Below are 27,549 nucleotides of genomic sequence, written 5' to 3'. Positions count from 1 at the left end.
TGATTTCGCTCTACGCTAGTTGACTAAGAGTGGCTTTTGAAAGACCAGGAACCCAAGCGGACAACTTAGGCTGGAACTCACAACAACCATTGGACGCATGACGTACCAATAAATTGCCGATCATTCCGAAAAAGGGTTGAGTATATAAAAAATTCGTCTGCAATTATGCAGAAACCGTTCTTTAATATACTATACAAATATCAGAAAAATGTCTTGAATGCAATATGACGGTTAATATTCAAAATTTAAACACATAATTGCATGAAGTAACAATTAATACAATAATAGTTAGCCAAACAATAAAATCCTTTTGGTTAGAACCTAGATGAATACCCAGTGAAGTCGCCATTCTGTTACGATTCGATTTCAAAAAATAAGGTTTCGAAACCATTTTCGCAACTTTGACAATTTTAATTTTTGAAAAAATTTACAATTTGGAAGTCGCCACTTAATTTTTAGGAAAAAAATTAAGATAACCATTAAAAAAAGGGGTTTTGAAAGAAAAAACATTTTTAATAAAACTAGAGTTTTGGGTAAGGGTTCAATTAAATATCTAAGGAAGGATTTAAGCATCTTAGAGAAACCGCTAACACACGGTTGACCGACGGATTTAAAAGTTGGATAATTTTATAGAAAGGGTTACTTATAAAAATCTTGTTCGAAACTTATATAAATATGTTCTTGATACTTCTAAAAAATCTCAAGAATAAACCTAACTTAAAACTTTTATCTATAGTCATGTTTTGATTCCTACGATTAATTCAAACTCATAAACATGGATTAAAGGACCTTGTTTAACAACTATGAAATGATATTAAAGATCCTTAAGTCATTCATACAAAGTCTTAAGTTAAATTAAAAGACAACTAATTTATTTTAAGAAACTTGACAATTTTATCCTATTCAAAAATTTGAACTAAATAGTTAGTTCAAACTCATGAACATGGATTCAAAACTAATTACTAACTATGAAAGAATATAAATAATTCTCAAGTTAGTCTAAGAGCTAAGATTACTCGACTAAAAAGAATTTGAAAAAAAAATTAAACTTACTCAAAATGAATAACAAAATAGAAAACTTTCCCAAGAATTCATCTAAATTAACAAAATAAAATGTTTAAAAGTTAGCGATCATCAACATATATATTCACAAATAGAGTAGATAACTAAATAAAATAAAGAACTGGATAAAAAGGGAACTTTGGCACCTTTATGGTTCTGCCGCCACAGCCGCCACAACTGCACTCAAGTTGAGACTTTTCAAGTCCAATTTTTCAGATTTCCAGCCCTTTGGAATACCATCGTTGCTGCTGATTTTTATTATACGGGACTTTAAGTCCAGAACTTGAATTTTTTAGCCCTTTGGGGGCTGCTGCTACTGCTGCAAATTGGACTTATTAAAGTCCAAAAATTTTGAATTTTAGTCCCTTTGGGACTGCTGCAACTTAGTTGTTGCCATTGGTTTGGGTTTTAACCCATTAATATTAGCTTCCCTTTCACGACTCCGATGGAGGTTGACTCAAGAAGGGAAATATGCAAGAGAGTGGAGACTCGAATAAGAGAGTTCATGAAAAGAAAAACAAGGGAAATAAGAATTAGCTGAAGTAAAATAAAGAAACATGAGTCAATTAAGAAAAATAAAAGTAAAATAAAAATAAAAACAAACTCAATGCAGCAAATCGGACAATCATTTGATATTCTACGTATGACCTATTCCTTGTTAACTAATTTAACACCAGTTGACCATAAAGAAGTAAAACATCCAATTTTACACAACATAAAATAATTAATGTCATAAAAAAAAATCACCAAACTTATAGGTAACATGCTACTCATAACCTCATAGAAACTATACTCTCAAGGAAATATTTGTCACTCTAATTCTCATGGATTATGGAAATACATAACTGGCAGCAAACCAGTGAAAGTAAAATGACCTCTACCTCAAAATTCCTCCACTACTTGATTCATATCGAGATAAATATATATACAGTTATCTTTAATTAGGACAAAGGACGAATATGAACACATGTCATCACCTCGCTCTACTAGATCATGAGTACAAAGAAAGATCTTAGATTTCAAAGTTAAACCGAAAACTCTCGCACATGAGCAGGGAACACCTCTAAAAAATTAAAAATCAAATGGTCAAATCGCTTTTAAGAAATAGCTGAAAAATAATAGACGTATAAGCAATATTAGTGCAGACATTTGATCAAATTAATTCCAAACTAACACTTGCTGACTTAAACCAGAAGAAAAATCAACTTATGACAACAAAAGACCAACTCATAGAATGAAATTTAAGCCTCCTACGACTAAAAGATACTAACAAGCAAATGAGGGGTCCAAAATGAAAAATAAAAAAAGAACAAGACCGGGATAACATAGACTCGATAAGATAAAATAGGGAAAGCCTACACAATGTAGTTAAAATATGCAAATTTTACCTTAAACTAGTTCAAACATGAGACAAGAACAAGTTAACAAACTTCATGTGAGAGCTAATTTGAAGAGTATAAAAGAGAGAATTAACCTTGCTTAATGCACACAAAGCATCAGAGAAAAGAAATTAACCACATGTCTAGCTTGAGCAGAATAATCAAGCTAATTTAAAGATAAGAAAGATGCCAAACCCCGACCAATATAAGGGAGCTAACAACTAATCTTAACACAAACAAACTCAAGATTATTTAACAGTCATTAGTTGGACGAAATCATCTTAGATTTATACTACCAACAAGATTTTACTTTAAAACATCGAATCAGTAGATACTCCAACTTAACGCTTGTAAAACATATCGAAGAAATCAGGCTTTGACAGAAAGCAGAGGTGGTAGTTTTAATACAAAAGACGACTTAAGGTAGAAAACAACATCTTAACATTGATATGGATCCTTGAGTGTAACAACAGAACATATTCCAAAGGATTACACACTTAAATCATATGACTACTTGACTCGATTATATCCATTTTAATCAGAAATAGCACAAGTCAAACGAAAGAAGAAAAAATTTCAGCCCAAACTTAACCAAGTAAATTGCACATACTAATCAAAACAGGAAAGAAACTACACTTGAGCTTCCTAAAAAAAAAAGCAATTAAACTACTATATAAACATACAACACGAATGATAAACTAAAAGAAAATGGAGCTAGAAATTTCTAAGGAAAGAAGATTACCTGGTTCTGGGCAACGAACCAGATGGGCGAGTTTGACAGAGACGATTCCACCACCTCCTTCAACTTAAACAATCACAAAAGCTACAAAATTTTGAACTATTGAGCAAAGAATTCCCAAAACCTTTAGGGTACTCTTTGGTTTCCAAAATTTCCCCCCCTTGAACAGTGAGGAAAGGGTTTTGTTATAGCACCCAAAATCTCCAAATTTTGAGAATATTTTCGATGTGGGAGGAACAATTTTTGAAAATTTCTTAGAGGATCAGGCTCCAGTGAGCTAGAATCGTACGAATTTGAAACGAAATTGAAAAGGAAATTGGAAAAGACCACACCAAGGCTGCCCCCGAAAGCTCCGCGTGTCTTTGGCTCATGCTAAGCATGCGGATTGTACGAATTCGAGGGAGAGAAGAGTAAATTGAAGCTGGGAATTAATTTGGGAATTTAGGAATATGGAGCTCGCGCTTTCTGTTCACATTTTGAGCGTTGAGCGCATCTTGCTGGAATAAAGAAGAACAAAACGGGTCTGGGTATTTTAGAAGAAGTGTGGGCCGGGTCATTGAAAATGGGACAAATATTGGCTAATTTACTAAGTTTAGAGGCCCAATTGAATTAAAAGAAATTCAAGAGGGAATAGGTCCCTTGGTTCATATTTTCACCAAATTCGAATGGTTAGTTTAAATATGATAAAATGGAAACGAGGTAAATTATGAATCTAATTAATTATTTAAGCTTCTTAACTTCGACAACACAAAATAATTATTTTGAAAAGAAAGATCTTTATTGAATTGTGATCAATTTTAAAGGAAATAAGATGAGTACTTACTTAAAACTCTATTTTTGGTAAGACAATTTACTAATTATTTATTCAAATTTAATAATTATATAAATCTATATATTTTAAGAATATAGAGATATATTTTATAATAAAAAATGAAAAATTGCTTTGAAAATGATATCAAAAGTATCTTTGATTTTTTCCAAAACAATTACTTCAAATTGTTCGAAATTGAAGAAGCTTGAAAATCAATTAAATTGGGAGGGTCAAAATTGGGTGTCAATAGGGACGTTTGGTGCATTGCTGAGTTATTCTATTCATCAAGCTCTGTACAACTTTTATTAGCATTCCAATGCGCCTATCTTCAACCCACACTCTCGAGTGATTAATCAACTACCTTTTTGTGCGTTGGCCTGCAGCTTATCCAGTTCATTCCCATTCGGTGACAACGGTTTGACTTCTGAGTGATTTGGCGCTTTTCCAAACAATTTTTTACTTCGTTGATTTTTATAGAACTTCTAAGTAGCTGTGGATGTTCAAATGACGGTAACCATTGGGATCGCCGATCAGGTGGGCGATTAGCCGAAACTGTCCTGAGCTCGCCGAGTTTTACAAACTCCAGATTTTGAAGATATCTTGAGTCAAACGGCGGAATAGATTTGATCATCGGCTTCTTCGGCGACTCGCCAACTGGGTTTGCTGCTCGCCATTCTGCACCTCTTTGGCACCTATTACACTTCAATCTATAAAACTAAGACATTATTATTTTACTAGTACACCAATATAAGATAATATGGGATTTTGGGTTGCCTCCCAAACAGCGCATGAGTTAACGTCGCGACACGATGCAAGTCAAAGACTACTTTTCGTCCTCGGAATCACCCATGGTGTAATTAGGTGAATCTTCAACGAACGGAGGATAGTGACCCGTCATTAAATGGGTGATTTGAGCATCCTGCAATTGAATTGTCGTAGAGTGAGAGGCTGACGCTTCGTTTAGCATTTCAATGTTTTCCTTCATCTCATTCAACATCTTTTCATGTGCCTTAATTTTTTGTTGAATGAGTGGCATGGCTTCATCATCCTGTATACATCTCTGTTTCTTCCCATGTCTACATTCTTGAAGGGAGGAGTGCTTTTCTTTCCCATGGCTTGTACCTCCAATTCCGTGACTCTGGTAGATAGAGCATTCAACTGGGTAGCTAGTGCGTCCCATTCCTGCTTCTTTTTTACTTCTTTGTTGGCTTCTACCATGCCATCAAGGAGTTTTGCTACAACTTCATAGGGCTGGTGTAGCATACCGCCCTTGCAAATTTGATCGGCTATATCTCTATTCTCGGGTCCTAGACCCCTGTAGAAGCACTCCAATAGCCCCTTGTCTGTCATCCTGTGAGATAGGCATGGTTGCAGCAACGCTTGAAACTTCAGCCACATTTCCTGAATAGTCTCATCCCCTTCTTGTTTAAAGGTCAGGAGGTTGTCCCTGAGGTTCAATAGTTTCATAAGGGGATGATCCGTGTGGTATCCATAATGGTTTTCCATCCTTAGTTCCCTACTTTGATATTCAAACTACCAAAACAAAACTACAATTTAGATTAGTAACACTAAAACTAGAAAGAATCAAAAATTTTATTTAACTACGAATTCCCAAATAACACCACTCCCCGGCAACGACGCCATTTTGATGCTTATCGTGACCAACGACACTAACCTACGGTACAAGTGTCTACATCGTCGATAATATAGTAACCCAACTAAAAGTTGGGGTCGTGTCTCAAGGAAGTGATTTTGAGAATTGATAGAAAAATAAAATTTAGTTATAACTAGTCGTAGCCAAAGAGATTAACGAGTAAAACCATAGTAAATTAAAAGGGGTGACACGAAAGTGTCAATATCAATTAGGGGTTTTGTCACAAGTATTAAAAACAACAAAAATAACAATAAAATCAAGTATGGGGAAAAGTTCTTGGGGTGTGACCGCACTACAAGTTGAGATAAATCGTTGGGTACATGCCTTCGATAGGAAATTTGTAAGATAATAGTGACTAGACTAAGCTTTAGATGGAAATAAGTTCCTTTTCGGGCAACTTACCCCGTTTCAAGTGTGTTTCTCTCGGACACCCATTTGCTGCATGAAAGCCAGCCTACGCCTTACCCCACTCACTCTCTCGAGCTGAGTGTTAGGATATAGGACTAGGGCTAACCCTCTCGGGTTAAACCTCATGTCGACTCACTCCTTAGGCCATCAGTCTAGTGGTCTTGATTTCGTGACCTCCCTCTCGGGAAAGCCAAAAACACATGAGTGGTTTTATATTTGCAACTACAAACCTATTAAATTAAACCATAACCACTAGGTGAAATCACCATTAGTATACATATATCCTATCAGCAAGCAAGACCCAACAACAATATCAACACATATTTGCTAAATCACACACCAAAATGGGGGGTTTTTAGCCACACATCAAGAAATAACAAAATACACCTAAAATGATACTAAAATCAAATGGGTATAAGAAATTAAGCCTTTATTTAAGCATAGGAAGAAGAATGGAGAAGACCCACTTCCAACTTGGGGAAGATGAAATCCTTCTTTCTTCAAGTCTCCCAAAACCCTCTCCAAACTTGAGAGAAAATATCCAAAAAGTACTATTATGTTTTGGAAATTGAAATTAATGTTTGACTCTTTAAAAATTAATAACAAGTTTAGTATTTATAGACTTCAAAAAATAGTGCTGGAGGATTTTTCGGCGAGGTTAGTGAAATCACCGATTAACTTGGCGATTCGCCCTTTGGTGTAGTCCGTCGCCGTCTTGCACTAGCCTTCAGCGTCATCGTGCTCTGTGTCATTGGGTGGTACAGTACTGCTTCGCGGAACTATTCAGCGAAGCACCGACTACTCCTTTCATCGCCTTTTTTATCCTTCTCCTATAGGACTTTGCGTACTGGAACAAAGGGTAAAGTGTGTCCCTTCGGTGAGTCACCAATTGTGCTTGGCGATATGCATGCTTCAACTTCTTCGTTCTTTTCAGCCGTTTTGTTCCTCTTTTGCGCCTAAGTGTCCATGCTTCCACCAAAACTTCAAATACCTGAAACTTAAGAATTTTCATCAGATATTGAGACAAAATAAGCATTTGAGGACACTATTTCTATCAAAACAATGCCAAATGAAGATTCCACTCTCACATAATGGATAGGCAGAAGCTAGAACAATAAAGTTACTTTAACAAAGAATACAACATCATACCAGGGAACAAGTATTACTCCATTATGTCAGAAAAGAAAACACGAATCAGGTCAAAGGCAACAAAATAAAACAAAGTAAAAGTCTCAACTAGTAGGAGGACAATCATATATTAATTTAAAATAGAACCTTTGAAAATAACATTAAAGCTTGCAATCTCACATTTTTATGCAAGAAAACAACCCAAGAAATGACTTTAAACTCATACCTATCAGACTTAAATATACAACACCCACCAAAGCTAATAGAGATAGACATAAATATGTAAAATTAGGGAATTCTAGTGAGCTTCCAGATGCATAGCTCCACAATGGGACATAAACATGCTATATTGATTGATTTTAAGGCTCCTACACCTAAATGAAATCGAGAAATAACAAAACACGCAACTAACCACTAAGCAATAAAACTCTAAAGCTCAAAGCATCAGGTGACATTCAAGAAGATAATGGAAAGAAACACCTAATAACTAAATTACGAAACACTTGAAAGAGACCAGTTAAGAGCATATTGCTAACCCGAGCAAAAGTGGAAGTCGTATTCACATGAAGCTATAGAGAATCACAGATTACCAGGATGCTTTCTATCACAAAATAGATACAGAGATGAATGGTGGCTAAAATAATAGCAAAAATTTCCAGACCATTTAAATAACATCAAAATAAACCGAGCCATGTTTTAGAAATAAAAGAAGATAAATATATCCTCAGTCACATTTCGAAACCAAAAGCATCGCGCGACAAATAAACCAGAGGACGAGTAAAAGAAATTTCCTTTCAAAAAATTGTACATAAACAGATTCACAAGCATGCTACTGTAAGAAACGCAATTCCAAAATACCATTTACATTCAAAGTAACTAAATACATAATTGCATAATACATTCTACACTCTACAAACACATGACAAAAGTATATATATTATTTCAACAAAAATGGGAAAAAGAACGATATTAATGCGATTAACAAGCGAATGAATTAAACTTAATACAAATACAACAACTCTAAGTCCTAAAACATTATCAATAGAGAAAACAGACTCAAACGGGCATTAAGGTGACTCAAAAATAAAGCACACATTACCAATCTAGAAGAAATAAGATGAAGATTACATACAACACCTAGCTTCAAACATCTCATATGAAAATGAATTGATTCCCACACAGAACATAACTCGACTGTAAACCTCTATTGAGAGTAAACAAATAAAAGAGTTGTGAATCGTATACCTTTTCCGAGGCAGCAAATGGGGAACCACGAGCTAAAGAAGACAAGCTTCCACCACCACAAGAGTTACTTCAAAAAATTCCAACAAACAAGCAAAGCGAGTAAAAATCGAAAGGATCGAAAAATGGTCCTCCTTGTTGTTTTGATTATATATCTAATATATTTATATTCTTTCTATATAACTATTTCTCTCTATACATGTATATCAGTAGAAATTTCAACCCCCAACAATGAAGAACAACGGGATATTTATAGGGAAAAATTAGGGTTCGATTTTGGGGGGAAAAGGGACGAGGGCAATTTCGGGTAAAGGCTGGGAATTTTTGAATTCCAATTCCAAATTCTATCCCAAAAATCCGAATATACCGAACGATTCTCAAAACTTCAACGGATTGGAATTGAGTGGACGTTTAGGATCGATCAAGCGTCCTTGCTATGTAATGTGGCTCGATCTCACACAGAGAAGAACGAAAATGCGGATGCTTTAAGACTGGGATAGTACTATTTTTCGAGGAAGACGATAATAAAAAAGATAGTGTTGCCTGTACGTGTAGACGCCGTTGCTGCTTCCAGTGTATTGACGCCGTGAGAAATCGTTTGTTGCTGGAATTAGCGTCGTTTGCTCAATGTTTGGACTGTTGTTGATTGTCGTTTTGAGTAAATATGTAGACGACGTGATTTCCATGTTCACGCCACTTAGGATTTGTGAACGTTGCTGAGACGTCATTTGTCTTGCCGTTGTAAGCTGTTGTGAACGTTTTGGGTCTTCTTTGAGAAGAAAAGGTGGGCTAGGTCGAGGCTAAAGAGTGCGGGCTGTTGTAATTAGAAATTGGGATCTGGGTCGAGGCTAAAGAGTGTGGGCTGCTGTAATTAGAAATTGGGATTATAATGGGAAATTTGGTGGGCTGGAACGTATGTCTATACGTATTGCTGTTGGTTTCTTCTTGATAATTTGACCTTAAATTTGGTCCAACAAGGAGCAAAAATATTGTTATATTTAGATTTTGAAAAATAACCCAATGGATTGCAAATTTGGCCAATTGAATTAAGAATTTAATCAAAATTGAACTTAATTGGAGAACCTTGGCCAAATCTTAAACAAGACGAATTCAAACAAAGACTAATTATTGAGTTTCTTAAATTTAACAAGATGGAATAATTAAGTGAACTGTAAACTAAATTATTTAATTAATTTAAAATTATAACTATAATTTACAATAAACTAGATTAATAAAATATTTAACCTCAAAGTGTAAAAATCTTTTGATATGATATCAAATATTTATAAAATATGCTAGTTATATAAAATTATATAAAATATATATTTATTATTTAGAAATATTATAAAAATGACTAGAATCACTTTAAAATACTTGAAAATTATTTTGGATCTTCTTTTTTGTAAAACTAATTATTCCAAATCGTTTGAGAATTAAGAAGTTCGAAAATTAATTTTTATTATGGAGGGTCAAAATTGGGTGTCAACAATTGTCTCTCCCACAACTTTATCTATTTATATTATAAGAAAAATAATCCACAATGTGTGTAATGGTCACTGCTCACTCATTATGTGAACACTACTTATTAAATCTTCTCTCGAATGAAAATACAAAAGAAATTAACTAAAGAAACAAAACAAGAAAAAGAAATGAAAATTCCTGCACACTATATATAGAAGTTTATAGTGTGAAGCAAAGTTCATATGTAAGTGAACATTTCTTTTTTTCTTCTTTTCTTCTTTGATAGAAAGTCAATACCTAAATTCCAATGCTAAGAACTTCGGCGAAACATATCAATGAATTGGGGATGAATCATATATGAAAATTTTAAATGATCTCAAATTGTCACAAAAAAAGAGATTCCTAAGAATTTTGAATGGTTGTGATTTATGACTGAAGAAACATAAAGGTAGAAATTGTTGTAACTATATATTCATAGGGAATTAGTCTTTTTTTAATAAATAAAATATGTAGGTTAATTAAAAGTATATTAATGTTCTAAATTAATATAAATAATATTGAAGTATGTATGTGATGAAAATCATAAGAGGAAAATATGAGTGTGATTGATGAATGATTTGCTACAATTTGTTCACCATTTCTTTCTTATGTGGTACCTCAAATTTAATTGAATTTCGAAGTTAATCAACTGTTGCAAATAACACTTAATATTTTTTAAGAAGAAGAAGAGTAGAAAATCTAAAAAAAAACTCGTAGTTTAAAAGTGAGAGGAAACCCCCCTATTTATAGCTAACAAATAGTAGTATGAATATGTGTTGATCGTGCCTTATTAGAAAAGTCACAACCCTTCTGTTCGCAACAAATTTTTGTAAGCGCTGAAAAATAACTGCAAGCAAAATAAATAAAAGAAAATGTGATCGTTGTGAGTACAATTCTGGTGTTCTCTTGATTCTTCTCTCCTAAACTTCTCCGTGATCCGAGGGCCTTCAGTAGCCTATTTCTCGAACGTAGGATGATGTAGGCCTCCTTGAGATGTATTTGATCTCCGGGAACGTTGGGAAGCACTTCGTTGTTTCAAGTCGATCTCCGGGAAGAACTCCGTTAATCACTCCTTCGAAGAGCTATGTAGTAGATGTTGTAGCTTTCTCCAATTGCAGAATGCTTCTTAAAGAGTTTTCTTCATCCCTTAGAATGTCATGTATATCCCCTATTTATAGTTGTAGGGGGTTGACAAGGCTTGCATATGATTGACCAAAGGTTATCATTTTGACACTTGAAAGATTATGATTGGTTCTTGCATTTGGCTGGGACTACCACCTCATTTGGACACGTGGCGTCACCTTGTTGATCTTGGATGCCTAGTCACTGTGACATGTGGCATGGGTTTGGGCTTCAAGGTGAAATTGACCTTGGACTTGAAGTTAATAAAAATTGACTTATTTATTTGTAAAGCCTAAATGAATCATTCAATCCAAATAAATATGAATTTAATCCAAATTTCGTATGAATTAAACCCAATAAAAAATTTGTGTCTACAGATGCCCCCTACTTCAAGTCTTGTTGAAGTGTAGGTTTGTGGACACTTGATGTGAGACTTGAAGTATTGTGAATCCAACAATATCACTCTTAAGACATTTACTTGACTCCATTTCTTGCGATGAAACAAGTTACATGGTAAGGTCATGTGCAACTCCATTTCGATGTGCTCCTAAGTACTTTTGTTATTTCAATCCAATTGAGGGACGATATGGAGGACTCTCTCTCGATAAACAAATCAATGTGACAAAGTTGTATGAATTTTAAATTCAAAACTTTCACCATAGATTTGAATACAAATTTGGACACCAACCCTTAGAGTGTCACACAAGTCCTCTAAGTCAAATTTTAAATAAAAGAACATAACTTGATTTGCTTCTTTTTGTGCAAACCTTCAACTTAGAAACAATTGGTAATTTAATAATCACACCAAATTTTCTTTCCTTTGCTTGATTTTGTAAGAATCATTCTTGAAATCTTGAGACTTATTACTTTCCTTTTGAGTTCTAACAACTTTCATTTAGATGGGTAAGAATTGATATGATTTCCTTCTTTCAATTTTACCAAAGCTTTCCTTGTACAAGAAATGAAAATTGTTCAAAGGAACTTCTATATAAGAATCTCCCATGTACAAATGATTGTTCAAAGAATCATTGGAAAAAATAATTCTCCTAACCAAATCAATGTGGAACTCCAAATTTGGTGTGTTCTTTTCTCAATTTCGTGCAGTCCCACCAAAATGTTTTTTTCTTGGTGTAAAAGAATTAAAACGACGAGCGGCTTGATTCTGGAGAAACTAGACTTATAGTACTACGGCATATCCAAAAATCAACATCAAAAACCTATTGTATTGACGGGAATTGATTTTTGAAGTTGGTCATCAAATCTGGAAGTTCTCCTTACAGTTATGCGCAATCTCGCCAAAACGTCCCTTTCTCGGTGTTTGAGCATTCAAACGACGAATCAAATTGATTATACCCATTTAAAACATGAATCGAATTAATTATTTTACCCATCTTTATTTAATTGATTTTAAATCTAACTCATATTCGATTCAACCCGCTCATTTACGATTCCTATCTAATACTAACTCATTGGACTCGCTGAGTTCTCAGTTTATAACCAAAAATAGCCGAAAGTCTTTTCTGGGTAGTAACGCTTACAAGGTAAAGTCAGTGAATTGGATAAGAACAATGACGCGTTATCTCTTCCAGCCAACAGATTGAAACAAAAAGTCACGTGCTCTGGTACGTTGCATTACATTATACGTTCTATGTGCCCCCTCCCTATTGGTTTAGACTTTAGACTTACACGCGGGCGGCATCTGTCAAAGCAAATTAATTTCACTTTAAAAATACATAATTACACTTGACCACAAGCAATTTTTGGCAATTAAGAAAAAAATAAGTGGATAAAGAATTATTAAACCTTATCTTTATCTTTTTGAAAAAGATAAAATTTGACGGACCCGGATAAAATATAAGTAAATAATTAATGAGTTATGGTAGTGCGCACAGCCCACAAAGCACTATATATTGGTGGAGCCTACTCATAAAACCCTTACTATTCTCACTTGTTTTTTGTTTGGAAAAAATTGTTCATCAACAATGGCGACTTCAACCCTAAATCCTAATGCTCCAATGTTCGTTCCCTCCGAATATCGTCAAGTGGAGGACTTCTCCGATCACTGGTGGGATCTGGTTCACTCTTCTCCTTGGTTCCGCCATTACTGGCTTCGTGAATGCTTCTCCGATCCCGAAGCTGACCACGATTTCTCCGATACCTACGATTCTCTTCTCCCTGATACCGATTTCATCAAGCGTAAGTACCTACTTTACTAATCGTCATTTAGTACTAAAAACAGTCGTTCTTGTCAATTGATTGAATTTTTGTTTTGTGTTTAGAAGAGGAGAATAAGAAGGAACTGATTACTTTGGGGATGTTGGAATGGAACAAATCACGAGTTACAGCTGAAATTCCAAAGTACGGGAAGAAAGTGCCGAAAATCGTGAACGTCAAAGTGTGCCCTAGACATATTCAGCAGCCGAGATAGAGCGAATTACTACTCGGAAGCATTTGAGTCAGTTAGTATTGTGTAAATAGTGCGTTCAACTTTTTTTGTTCCCCTTTTAATCTTGTTTTTATCTTTCACTGGTTCATTTTTTTTAGCATAAAAAAACTTGTTGTATATAGTGCACTTTTCAACTTGCTTTTCCAATAAATGGCAGAACAGAAAACTATGTTATTAGATTTAATTGATCTGTTGAGATTCTGAATGTAGAAATACTTGAGAAATAAGCATTGTTTAGTGGTATAAAATCAGGACAAGTATTAATAGGATGATATTGTATAGTAGTATAAAATAGCGCAGTCTGGGCTTATTGATTAGCAACTTGATTGTTGATCCCAGTTGCTTGCTTGTTTCCCGATCTTGTGAAGAACTTTGATCACCTCTTCAGTCGTCACATTTCCAGTTACTGTTACCTTGTTTAGTTGTGTATCCACATCATATGTTTCAATATCTGCACCACATCCAAAAAATTAATCAAAAATCCAGAATCATACATCATTTTCTGGAAGATAATTTGAAGTTGTAGAGAAGAACTTGTCATACCTTCAATTTTCTTGATTGTCTTCAAGATTTTCTTGATGCATTCGTCGCAGTGCAAACCAACTTTAAGCTCCACAACCTAATGTACAGATGAAAAATAAATTTCAAAACATTGGAAATCTAATCTAATGAGAGGATCCTGGAAATCTGATCTAATAAGAGAAACCTGTTACTACACGAATGGTTTTGAGGTACTAACATTGGCCATTGTAGTAGTTGCGTTACAAAGCTTCTTGATATGCAGTTGCCAAACAATCTTCCTAACTGCTGCTGATAGTTTAGAGAAGAATGAAGATATGATGAATGATTAATGTTTTGAGAACAGTTGAAAATATTTAAAGGGAGGGGTTGGGTATTGGATTCTTTTCTTTTAAGTGAATGGAAATTATTTCACTTTGCCAAAAGCTACTTTATAACCTTTTTTTCTCGACGCGTAAATTATGAGTCTCCTTCAGGGCCGTGAAAGTTCAGATTAGCCTAAGATTCTTGAAATGCAACCAGAACTATAATATTTGGAACCCAAAAAGGGCAAAATATGTTTCGTATTATTATTAGAAATAAATGTAAATATATTGTTCTTTATATTTTTTGTCAAAATATATTTCCGATTAACATATACTCATTATAATTTAACACAAATTTGTCCTTAATTTTATTGAAGGGACATGTGACATGTTCGGGATTAAATAGCTTATTTCTAATTGGGAAAAAGGTTTGAAAAATATTTTAAATTTGGTCGAAATTGTTGTTACAATTTCAAACTTTATGGAGGACATTTTACCCCTTGCACTATTTAATAGTGTATTTTAAAGGTATATATGTGCCCACGTGGACACATTCTTATTTAAAATGATGCAATATTTATGATGTCCACATAGGCACATATATACCTTTAAAATGCACTATTAATTGTGCAAGGGGTAAAAGGTCTTTTCCAAAGTTTGGTATCGTAACAACAATTTCGGCCAAAGTTGAAATATTTTTCAGACATTTTTCCCTTCCTAATTTTAAATATCCGATTTATATAAAAACTCAAATGTTTAACCCATTCTAACTCATTCTCTCTACTATGGGGAGCATAACGTATCTTATCATAACTAGTTGAAANATCAACTATATGATTTGCAAATAGTAAGCTTCCGCATGACGCCCAATCACCCTTCATAGACCAACAAGATGTTCGGGATTAAATAGCTTATTCCTAATTGGAAAAAAGGTTTGAAAAATATTTTAAATTTGGTCAAAATTGTTGTTACGATTTCAAACTTTATGGAGGACATTTTACCCCTTGCACTATTGAATAGTGTATTTTAAAGGTATATATGAGCCCACGTGGACACATTATTATTTAAAATGATGCAATAATTATGATGTCCACATAGACACATATATATCTTTAAAATGCACTATTAATAGTGCAAGGGGTAAAAGGTCTTTTCCAAAGTTTGGTATCGTAACAACAATTTCGGTCAAAGTTGAAGTATTTTTCAGACATTTTTCCCTTCCTAATTTTAAATATTCGATTTATATAAAAACTCAAATGTTTAACCCATTTTGACTCATTCTCTCTACTATGGGGAGCATAACGTATCTTATCATAACTAGTTGAAACAACCCTTCTTAATGTCAATGGAAGGTTGTGATTACGACATTTTCTTGGCAAATATTTAAACGAAGCTTTATTACTATTTGTTTTTAAAATGGTGATTTAGTATAATTGAATCCAAATCTCTTTTAACTAAAGATCCGCTCAAAACCATCAAGCCAAAGCTCTCATTATGGTGAATACGATATACAACCCATTTATTTTCTTCCAAACATTGAAATTATGTAATTGTAACTTTCAAATTCTAAATTTGCCTGTCTCAACTTTGAATTATTTTCTTTTCTTTACATTTTCTTTTCCTCTTTTCTTTTCAATCCATATAAGTTACAGATGCATATTATGCTCTTATTACATTGTAATCTTGACTTCAATTGTCTCAAACAACTTGCTCTCCTTTTACTTGATTTGACTTTCATTTCACTTTTTACATGTAATCGAGGGCGGCTCAACGTAATTGGGGGTCTAAAGCGAAATTTCAATTTACGGCCTAAAATATAAATACACTTCATATACGTAATTATTCAAAAAAAAAAAATTACACTATTAAGATGAAAATTATTAGCACTTAATATTGTTTTTTGAGTTACTAGTTTTAGGTAAGATTTTATCAACTCAACATTGAAAAACATCCTTTAAGTGAGACAATTATTATATGTATTGTTAACATAATGATATAAGTAATAAGTTGATAAATATTAAATAAAGATAAGAGTTAGAAGTTTAGAATCATAGAATTTGACTCAAAAAGTTGATGACTTGGTATACCTCTTTTTAATATGCTTAAAGTAATGCTTGAAACTAAAATTTAAAAAGAAATAAAAAAGAATTTGTAATTCACTTTGTTCAACACTTTTCACTGTTAATTCTTATTTTTAACAAAGTACAAAAGATGTTAAAGTGGATAAAATAATTTAATTTTAAAAAAATTATACTTTTTATCATAAATAATTAATTTNTTAAAAAGTATACTTAAAATAAGTAATTATTTTTTAAAAGGGATCCACCCAAGTAATTAATCCTTTTATTCTTGACAAAAATTTGGGGCCCCCGAAATTTGGGGGCCTAAGGGAAAGGCCTTATTTTTGAAAGCATAGAGCCGGCCCTGCATGTAATGAAAGAACTAGTTATCCTATTACCTATCTTTGGATCTGGTTTGGATCTGGTTCAGAGAGTAAATGGTAAACAATAAAATTAAACGTGACATGAATTTATCGTGGAAAACTGATTACTCAAGGGAGTGAAAATAAAAGATCGCGACCTTTCAACCACCAAACTCCACTACCTTCTTAAGAGTAATATTATAGATTACAAGTCAATAGTCTAATGGACTAACTATAGTACCTCGAACTCAAGAAGTCAAACATGCTTTTTGTTACAAATCTCACAATAATCACTAACCTTTGAACAACGAAATAGAAGCTATTACAATTCAGTAAAAACCCCTATTATAAGAACTACCATTGACATCCAGCTATCGCTATGTAACAACCTTAGATTACTCGAGTCAAGTTCTTCTCCCTCTTGCTCATTCTTGCCTTGTAATTTTGCAGATCAGTACCTGCAAATTTGTCCTTTTTGCAATATATAGGGTACAACTCGTATGCTCTAAATTCCATCAAACGTTTTCTTGTATGAGTCCAACTAATGTAAGGAAACCTTACCATAATTAACACATTTTTCTTGTGGACTTGAACTCTCCTTGTATTCAACCTCGTATGCCAAATAGGCAGTATCAGTAGTGTCAGTTCATAATGATATTATTGACAAGGTAAAGTGCCCCAATAGCATTGATATATGAAGTTTCATCACCAAGAAGCTCTTCATCCTTTTCTTGAGGTCAGAATAGATCTTTATTTATATCAAGAGATCTCACAACCATTGGGGTACTCAATGGGTGTGATTTATCCATGTAAAATCGCTTCAAAATCTGTTCAGTATATGTTGATTTATGGATAAATATTCCATTTGTCAAATGTTCAATCTGAAGGCCAAGACAAAATTTTGTCTTATCAATATCTTTCATTTCAAATTTTTTCTTCAAACACTCAACAACTTTTGAAAGATCTTTAGGAGTTCCGATGATGTTCAAGTCATCAACATAAATTGATATTATTACAAATTTAGATTTTGACCTTCGTATAAAAATACAAAAACAAATAGGGTCATTCTTATACCCTTCTTTTAGCAAATATTTGTGAAGACGATTCTACCACCACTACAAGAAAGTATATAATTGGCAACAATTTTTTAGCAACAACGGTAAAATTGTTGGCTAAAATCGATAAATGGCAACAACTTAATAAAATTGTTGCCATATCATTAAACTTTTAACCACGACTACTTTGTGGTTAGCAAATATTTTGATGTTGTTGCAATATTATATAGTCAAAATGATAACTATTAAATTTTAAAAATTTGCAACAACATTTTAGCAACAATCGATAGTATTGTTAGCAAATTTGAATAAATAGCAACAATTCTATTTAATTGTTGCTATATTATAAAAAATATTAATCACAATTTTTTTGTTGTTACAAAATGTTTAATTAGTTGTTGCCATATTTGTGGGAAGTATAACAAATTTTAAATACAAATAGAGTTAGCAACCACAAATTAGAATTGTTGGCTATAAATTTTGTTTTGCCAACAACGCAAGTTAATTGTCGCATAAAATATTAGAATAACTGCTTATTTTTCAACTTTCCGCCTAAAAAATGCGCCAAATTTCTTTTTTATTTCTTTTCCGATTTTTTAGCCCACTCTTCCAGTTAACCCACCTCTTTCTAGGTTTTATTTTTCTTTGCGCTATATTGAGCTTTCCCTCTGTTGCATCACCTTCCTCTTCGTCTGTTGGATCCTTTTGCTATTGAATAGAGAAGAAATTGTAAGCAATATTTAATTTTCAATGACTATTTTGTTATCTGATGTGTTTTGTAATTATCCAAAGAATTTTTTATGGTCTTTTGTGAATAGAGTTCTTAATTGCATTGAAATCATTAGAATCATATAACTCCTTAGTTACAGTCACTCCTTTACCCCGATAATGGTTATAGCTCTTCTATTATAGGGGTTTAATGAAGATGGGTTAGAGACAGATTTTAGTTGGGTGTGGAAGGATGAAATTTCTTCTCCAAATTAATAGTAAATTTTTGAGTGGGCATTTGATTCTTCCTTTCGATTTTTTAAGAACTTCGGTTGGTACTTCAATTTCGATTTTCGATAATATATATCAAGAGAATTGACTTCGATTTGGTTCTTTGGTATGGGTCTTGTATACTATGCTATTTTGATTCTTCAAAATTCGCTATTTAAAAAAAATATTTATTCTTGTTGAGATTGTATTTATCATAGAAATAATGTGGAACACAATAAGCTTCTCGAATGGTTCCTTACTTTGGTATCAAAAACTTGAGAGAACTTTTTGAGAGATTAGCTAATTTTCATAACGTATGAAGGTGTTTTAGTTCTTGTATTTGATTTATAACTTGGGCATTTACTTAGCACACTAGCTTGGACTCAAAGGGGCACAATCTTTTACTCAATTTTGTTCTTTTAGCTCCATATATATATATATATATATCATATGAAGCTTCTTTTGATATGTTTTTTACATAGTTGTCCATAACAGATTTTAAGCATATTAAATACCCATAGGTTCATGTAATGTTGTGCTTATATTTTTAAGTAGTTATATTGCATTAAGTTGCTGTATTTTTTCATTTCTTTTCAGTTATATATTCTCGTCTACACTAGTTAAAAAGATGCATTGAACAAAGTTGCAATGACAACAATGTGCATTATTTAAAAAATGAAAGCAAAGAAGGAAATTTAATCTTTGTGCTTAATACGATAAGTAATCATCTCATAATGAGATATAGTATATTATTTGTATCTAATCTTGTGTATTGTGTATGTAATATCCTGCAATATTGTCCTGCTCAAGTTCAATCTAGACTAACTTACTGTGACTTGTGAATGTAGTTGTCGGTGGCAAAGCTAGTAATATTGTTAAGGGTGTTCAATGGTATGTTTCTCTATTTTCGTCTTCTATATGAGAAATCTATTTTAACTTTATTGTTACCTCAAATTGTTCTTCTTATGATGTTTATGAGCAAAGAAAGTGAGCTTATATGTCCATGTGATCATTTAGTTGTTGCTTTTCACGCATTTCTTGTTATTAGTTAAGTGTTAAAGCATCAATTACTCTCTGTAAATTGGTTTTGGCACAATGGATTTCACCTTTCATTGTTTAAGATAATAATGCACACTTTCACTCCTTACCATTTTAATTGATGTGGGTTGACTTCTAAGATTTGAATGGATAATTATATTGGATGTTGAAAAAGTGTAGAAGGGAAAAGTGAGTAAATTATTTTTTGAAATAATGTGAAGTAACATTTTTTTTGTCACCCAAGATATGATCTAGTGGTCAATGAAGTGGGATGAGCACAAAGAGATATCATGTTATTTTTTGGTCACTAACTTCGTGTTGTATATTAGAATGCATTGATTGTATAAAAAAAATATTTACATTTCCAGGGTTCATAACTTAAATACTAATAGATATCGTGCAACTCTAAAAGTAAAAGATAAACTACCCTTAAATATATCAGAAGCACTTAAGTCAAATATAAACACAGAGAACTAGAAATTTCCTTTGCATCTGAAGATTAATAAGTGATCGCAAGCAATTGAATAATACTCCTTGAATTCGTTTCAACCTTCATTTAACCATGCCATGCCACTAAAGTTTAGCAGTTTTACTTTCCATACCACGCCATTTGGGACCTCAAGCAACACAATATCTCCAGATTGGTGCCATGCTCGATTATTAATTCATTAGAATTGTGTAATTTAGAGGGATGTGAGACAAGATAATCTTGAAGTAGGGGTTATCTTCGGGATATCTACCAGTATAGCTTCCCCTTGTCCTCGTGTCTCTGCCATCCCTTCTGGCTTTTTTTCCTGTCTGGCTGCCATGTCTGCCGAATGCTCTTCCCCTCTGTCTACCGTCTCTACTGGTTGTTGTTCTCATGGTAATCTACCGTTAATTTTTTCAGTTGCTTTTGGAAACTCATTGGGAGAAATAAAAATGTGACCAAAACACTCATCAAACAGCTCCATTGCTCTACTAACTGATACTCCAGTGTTCCATAAACAAGTCAACTGAGTATCTCCCCTCCCTCCCCCCACAATCCTTTTTCGAATCTGGAGATGAGATCTCGAGTTCAAATGTTGAAACACCCTCCGTTGCCTAGTGGTCAATGAAGTGAGTCAAGAACAATGAGATCTCAGATTCAAATGTGTACACTCCTTCTTTTAACTAAACCTTGGGGGTAGAGTTATCTAGTATCTACATTGGTGGGCCGTAACATGTATTCAGCAGAATAGTCGATGTGTGTGCAAGTTGATCTTGACACCAACATCATAAAACAATAGTAGCTCTTATTTAAATGTTATTTGTACTTCCATTTCTAGACTGCTTTGAACTATTTTTCTTGAGTCGAGAGTCTATTAAAAATAATCCATCTACCTTTGAGACTATTTGCACTTATGCAAAAAGAAAAATTGACTATTAAAAAAACAGTAGCTCTTATTCAAATTGGACTATTTGCACAATTTGACTTTTTGACTTTCTCCAGTATTATTTTTCACATTTTTCTCATTTTCTGATTCTTGCAAAAATAAATTGTTATAGAAAGAATGCTTGAATTCAGTCTGGTGCTGATTAATAACGTATTCATATTGTGTACTGAAGCCACCAGTTACTTGTTTAAGTTGATCAATTTTTTACAAGACTTTCTTGACAAACTGATAAATCATTCTTGGTTGAGAGATCTTACCAGCTAACCTACTTGTAAGACACTTGACAAAAAAAATTTGGGTCGTTTTTATCTTGCTTGTGTCTGACAGAAATGTAAAATTGCACATTGTGTCTGAATTTGTTTTATCTCTTTCTTGTTTTCTCGTTGTGTATATCATATATGTCAATACAGAGACACATAAGGATACATAAAAAACAGTAGCTGCTTATTTTTTTCTTGCAGATCTCAGTAAAGTGAGTTAAGCAATTTATAAGATTTCTGAAACTTTTGCTCAATTAGGTAAGTTTTCTACTTAATATATTACTATGTCGTGTGCTTTACTTTCAACTTTTCTTTTTAGTTATTTGTTTCTCCAATTAATGGGACTCTCTCTCTCTCTCTTTGTCGCTCTCTCTTTCTCTTTCGAGTAATTGTAATTTTTAAATATGCAATAGTGATATACCCATATATGTATCTCTGAGAGATTTCTTTGAATTGTGCTAAGTTATTTGATTTGGTTACATATGCGTGTGAGAGGGTGGATGGGATAATATTTGAATTTGGAGTCCATTTTAAAGAATTATTTTTGTGAGCTTTTCTCTACTAATTTTTTGTACTATAAACAATAGCAATTTAAGATATAGTTAATCATATAATTTTATATTTAATATATTATATGTCATTGTAGGTAAGTATATGATGGATAAAAGTTGGATACATATTAAGAATAGGACATTACCAGAGTACTTGAATGGTATGGAATATTTTTTAGACTATGCCTTTTACAATCCTGAGGTTGGTGTAAAAATTCAATGTCCATGTACTAAGTGTAATAATGTGCTTTGGAAAACAAGAGAAGAAGTAAAGAATGATTTGCTTAAGTGGGGAATAAATCCAACTTATGATAGGTGGATTTTTCATGGTGAGTCGGAGGCATCTTCAGATGATGAAATGAATTCTGGTGCAGATATAAATTTTGACAACGATGATACTTCCACTTTTGAAATGTTAAATGACATGTATCGTGGTATCCCCACTAATAATCATGAGTTTGATGAGACCACTGAGCCTAGATATGAAGAGCCTAACATAGAAGCAAAGAGATTTTATAACTTATTAAAGGATGCAAAGAAAAAGTTATATCCAGATTGTAAAAAGTTCTCCAAACTCTCCTTTGTAGTGCGCCTGTTTCAAATGAAGTGTCTACATGGTTGGAGTAATACTTCATTTGACTCTTTGTTGAAATTATTGAGTGATGCTTTTCCAAAGGAAAATGTGCTCCCTAATTCTATCTATGAAGTTAAAAAGATCATAAAAAATTTGGGTCTAAAATATGTGAAGATAGATGCATGTATTAATAATTGCATCTTATATAGAAAGGAATATGTTGATCTTGAGCAATGTCCTAAATGCAGTGAGAAACGATGGATTGTAAGAAAAGAAAAAGATAGTGATGATGAGCCTACTTCCAGAAATTTGAATAAGAAAACTAAAGGAATTCCTAGAAAGATTCTTAGATACTTGCCTTTGATACCAAGATTACAAAGATTGTTTATGACAAAACAAGATGCAGAAGATATGAGGTGGCATAAAAATAAGCGAGTTGATGATGGAGTACTAAGGCATCCAGCTGACTCATTAGCTTGGAAAACTTTTGATGAAGAACATACGACATTTGTTTTAGATCCACGTAATGTAAGACTTGGGCTTGCTTCAGATAGTTTTAATCCATTTGGTTCTATGAGTAATTCTTATAGCATTTGGCAAGTAGTCTTGATTCCATATAATCTTCCTCCATGGCTATGCATGAAGCAATCTAATATTTTGTTGTCCTTGCTTATTCCCGGCCCAAAAGGCCCTGGTATGAATATTGATGTGTATCTCCAACTTCTGATTGATGATTTGAAAATCTTATGGGAGAGTGGAATCGACACTAATGATGCTTTTAAGAAACAAAATTTTAAATTGCATGCTTCTTTGTTGTGGACAATTAATGACTTTCCAGCTTATGGTATGTTGTCCGGTTGGAGCACTAAAGGTAAATTGGCTTGTCCGGTTTGTCATGTACATACTTGTTCCACTTACTTAAAACATGATCGAAAGCTTTGCTATATGGGTCATCGTAGGTTTTTGGAGAAAGATCATTCTTATCGTCGAAATAAAAGTTGTTTTGATAACACAAGAGAAGAAAGAATTGCACCAGAAGCTTTGAGTGGAGATGATGTGCATGCACAACTAAATACATTCTCACAAGGCTCAATTGATCCCAACACAAAAAAAAGAAAACGAGATGCTGGAAGATCTGACAATTGGAAGAAGAAAAGTATATTCTTTGAGCTTCCATAGTGGAAGAGTGTGTTATTGAGACATAATTTGGACGTAATCCATATTGAAAAGAATATTAGTGAAAGTGTGCTTGGAACATTGTTAGATATTGAAGGAAAAACAAAGGACACACTAAAATCACGGCTGGACATACAAGAGATGAGAATCAAAAAGTCCCTCCATCCAATAAAAAGTGGGGATAAGTATATACTTCCTCCTGCAAGTTATACAATGTCTAAAATGGAAAAGATTCAGTTTTGTAACCTCATCAAAGAAATCAAGTTTCCTGATGCTTATGCGTCTAACATTAGTCGTTGTGTTAAGGAAGCTAGACTTTTGGGACTTAAAAGTCATGATCATCATGCTCTTTTTAGCGTATCATTCCACTTATCATCAAAGAAATTTTGCCAAAGGATGCTTATGATCCGTTAATTGAATTGTCATTATTCTTTACTAATTTGTGTGCTAAGGAGTTACAGGTAGAGAAGTTAGATCAACTAGACAAAAGTATGCGAATAACAATTTCTAAGTTAGAGCGTGTATTCTTGCCAACCTTCTTTGATGTTATGATTCACTTGGCAATTCATTTGGCAAATGAGGCAAAGTTAGCTGATCCCGTTCAATATCGATGGATGTATTACATCGAAAGGTTAGATTCTTATTCTTGTGAAGTATTTTTTTATTAAAATTTGTTACAAAACTGATATATATTTACAAATAGATATTTGCGCACATTAAAAAATTATGTACGCAATAAATATCGTCCGGAAGGAGCAATTGCTGAGGGCCATCTTGTAGAGGATTGCATGACATTCTGTTGCAAATATTTACCAGATATAGAGACAAAGCCGAATCGTCTGGATAGAAACTTTGATTCTTTCAACAAAGATTCCAATGTGTTATCTATATTTAAATATTGTGGTAAGCCATTATCAGGAGGTTCTTGGGAAAATATGAGTGATCTTAAAATAAAGCAAGCTCATTTTTACATCATCCAAAATTGTGAGGAAGTTCGTCCCTGGATTGAGTAAGACGCCATTTACTTAGTTTACTTTTTTTTAAAAATGAACTTATCCATGACTATAATCTAATAATTTCTTCTTCTATTTTTTTTATGAAAAAATTTATAATTCATAGGGAACATCTAGAAATATTAACAAAAGAAAACAATAAAAATATTTCAAGAGGCACAATGAGGAATTTCTTTATGGTTTGAAGAAAAGGTAAATTATATTATTTTATGTTAATTTATCTTTATTCAGAAGAATCCATATATCTTACTTTCTAAGTAGTATTAATGTTTGTTGTTGAAATATTATAGGTGGTACAATTAAAAGAGAATGGTGATGATCGAATTACCGATGAATTATTTGCTTTGGCAAGACTCCCAGATTCTCGTGTTTATAGTCATAATGGTTATACCTTGAATGGTTTTAGATTTCGTACAAAGGAATCTGAATTATTCTTAAAAACATAAGACAGTGGTGTGGTAGTAAAGAGTGATGAATTAAAATACAGAAAATGTTGATTATTATGGAAGAATTAGAAAGATTTTAGAGATATCATACATAGGTGGTAATTCAGTCATATTATTTCAATGTGACTGGTTTGAAGTTCCACCTCAAGGTCGAAGTCAAAGTAAAGGTTACAAAAGAGATGAATATGAATTTGTATTTGTAGATGTGACACAGATTCATTACACAAATGATCCATTTATTTTAGGCTCACAAGCTCAATCTGTGTATTATCTTAAACATAGTCAAAATGAAAAATGGCATGCAGTGGTAAGGATAAGACCACGAAATTTGTATGATGTACCCGAGCAAGAAAGTGAACCAGAGCCATATCAACTAATTGACTTGGTTGAAAGGGGAGAAACAAGTCTTCAAGTAGAATCGGATAATGATAATGTTACAATACAAAGAGAAGACATTGATGGAGTGAGTGTTGAAGCACCTTCTCTCAATAACGAGGAAGAAATAAACCTAGAAGTTATTGATGAATCTGATGGTGAAAATGGAGATAACTTCTATAATTTTTCATCAGATGGAGAATATCCTTCTGAAGATGAACATGAAGCTGACGAAGATGATGATTGGTTGTGATTTTCAGTTAGTGCACAAGACAATTTTACTTATTACAATCACTTTTTTTAAAAGATTTAGCTCCTCCCATCTACATGCAACATAACCGTTATGCTTGGTGTTGAAAATAATGTTATCTGAATTGTTTTTTGGACATTGGTGTTGCTCCATTTTGCTGATTCTTTTTTTTGGTCTATAATTACTTCATGAAAATTGTAAGATTATGATAGTTTATGTTGATGTGCTCAATTATTTCTATTAGTCAACAAGGATAACTATAACATGAAACTAACTCCTTTGGTTGGTTGTTTATTGTGTCAAACGACGCGTAAACAACTTGTTAATATTTTATCTTTACCTTATAATTTGAATTATTTCTCTCAATTTCTAAGCATATTTTGTCTACTTTCTAATATTTCTTTTTATTTATATTCTAGATTTCAATAGTACAATTATTTTTAACATGTATTTCAGTATATCATGATGACAAATGTGCCTGTTTCTGAGAGTATAGGAACTACTGATGTAATTTCGCATCCCCAATCAGGTAAATTAATCATTCACTAATTATTATCTTTTAATTTTTTTTAGCTTTTATATATTTTGCTTATTGTAGATCTAAATACTTTCTTATAATTTTTAGGACAAAAAAGAAAGGGGAGGGGAAAGACAATAGGGCTTTCAATTCAAAAGAAACGTAAAAATATAAATGGCAAGTTGAATGTGATTATTCCACCGGATCAAAGAGTTGCAGTAGGTCCTAGAGCTACCAATTTTGTTACCGAGATTTCTGTGAAAGTTTTTCAGCATGCTAGGCATGATGTCAAGAATTGGAAGAATGTTTCTGATCTAGCAAAAGATAGAATCATTGCGCATATACTGGTAATTTACTTCATTTCTCCTTAAAAATCTGATCTATCTAATGCTCAGTTTTCTTCTCATGTTGAACAATTGTTGTCTAATTCTTTTGCCTAAATATTATAGTCTCAATCATTTAAGATAATTGTCCAACAAGTCAAGAATTATTTTAACTTTAGTTGTGCTAAGTCTACTTTTTACTTATATTTATTTGTCAATGACAATTGATTTCCTAACTGTGTTGTTGTTATAAGCTATAGATATCTTCTAATAAACAAATTTGGGGACAAGTTACTATGACCTTGATATTTCTCTTTATTCTTACATGAATTCACTGTATTAATCTGATTGTTTTTATGGTTGTTATCCTTCTATTAGCAACTTACACATATGTTTCCTATTTTTTTCAAGAATCAAATAATAATTATTTCATTTTTTAATTAGTCATATACAATCAAAGTTCTATTTCAACTAAGTTCACTTAAATTTTATTGTGAGCAGGACACCTTCCAACTATCCAACACACGACACGTTCGGGATACTATCTTGGATCAAGCTAATAAATTGTTTCGATATCGTCGTAGTAGACTCCATGATCATTTCAAGAAATATGCTACAAAAGAGGTGAGCTTTTTGAACATGCCAGCAGAGGTTAATGAAGTTGAATGGAAATTCTTGGTTGAGTATTTCAGCTCAGATTCTTTTAAGGTAATTAGGAGTACATCAAAATTAAATGAATTTAACAATATTATTATTTACTTTATTGGTTTTCTTGTTATAATTAAATTTATGACACTTAAAAATTCAAATTTAATGCAGAAAATGAGTGAAAGAAATAAAG

At 32.9% G+C, this 27,549-nt stretch overlaps 3 protein-coding genes across 3 annotated transcripts; 2 read left to right on the top strand and 1 right to left on the bottom strand.

Annotated features, from left to right (window-relative positions):
- Positions 1–12,952: 12,952 nt before the first annotated feature.
- On the top strand, positions 12,953–13,675 carry LOC125873001 (protein EARLY RESPONSIVE TO DEHYDRATION 15-like). Its single transcript, XM_049553837.1, has 2 exons — positions 12,953–13,241; positions 13,325–13,675. Exons 1-2 carry the CDS (start codon positions 13,028–13,030, stop codon positions 13,471–13,473), a joined length of 363 nt encoding a protein of 120 aa, XP_049409794.1. The 5' UTR covers positions 12,953–13,027; the 3' UTR covers positions 13,474–13,675.
- A 64-nt stretch (positions 13,676–13,739) lies between these two features.
- Positions 13,740–14,427, bottom strand: LOC125873002 (copper transport protein CCH). Its single transcript, XM_049553838.1, has 3 exons — positions 14,231–14,427; positions 14,035–14,110; positions 13,740–13,942 (listed from the first exon to the last, which is right to left on the bottom strand). Exons 1-3 carry the CDS (start codon positions 14,237–14,239, stop codon positions 13,806–13,808), a joined length of 222 nt encoding a protein of 73 aa, XP_049409795.1. The 5' UTR covers positions 14,240–14,427; the 3' UTR covers positions 13,740–13,805.
- Positions 14,428–18,448: 4,021 nt separating this feature from the next.
- Positions 18,449–27,542, top strand: LOC125874784 (uncharacterized; the record flags this gene model as incomplete). Its single annotated transcript, XM_049555809.1, has 6 exons — positions 18,449–18,521; positions 21,685–21,741; positions 26,325–26,397; positions 26,494–26,732; positions 27,210–27,416; positions 27,528–27,542. Coding segments are annotated over exons 3-6 (528 nt in total), but the record flags the coding sequence as incomplete, so codon positions are not given.
- Positions 27,543–27,549: the final 7 nt, after the last annotated feature.

Source organism: Solanum stenotomum, chromosome 8, assembly GCF_019186545.1.
Source record: "Solanum stenotomum isolate F172 chromosome 8, ASM1918654v1, whole genome shotgun sequence".
NCBI classification, from domain to species: domain Eukaryota; kingdom Viridiplantae; phylum Streptophyta; class Magnoliopsida; order Solanales; family Solanaceae; genus Solanum; species Solanum stenotomum.
Note: the sequence above shows the minus strand (reverse complement) of the source record. Positions and strands in the feature narration are given on the sequence as shown.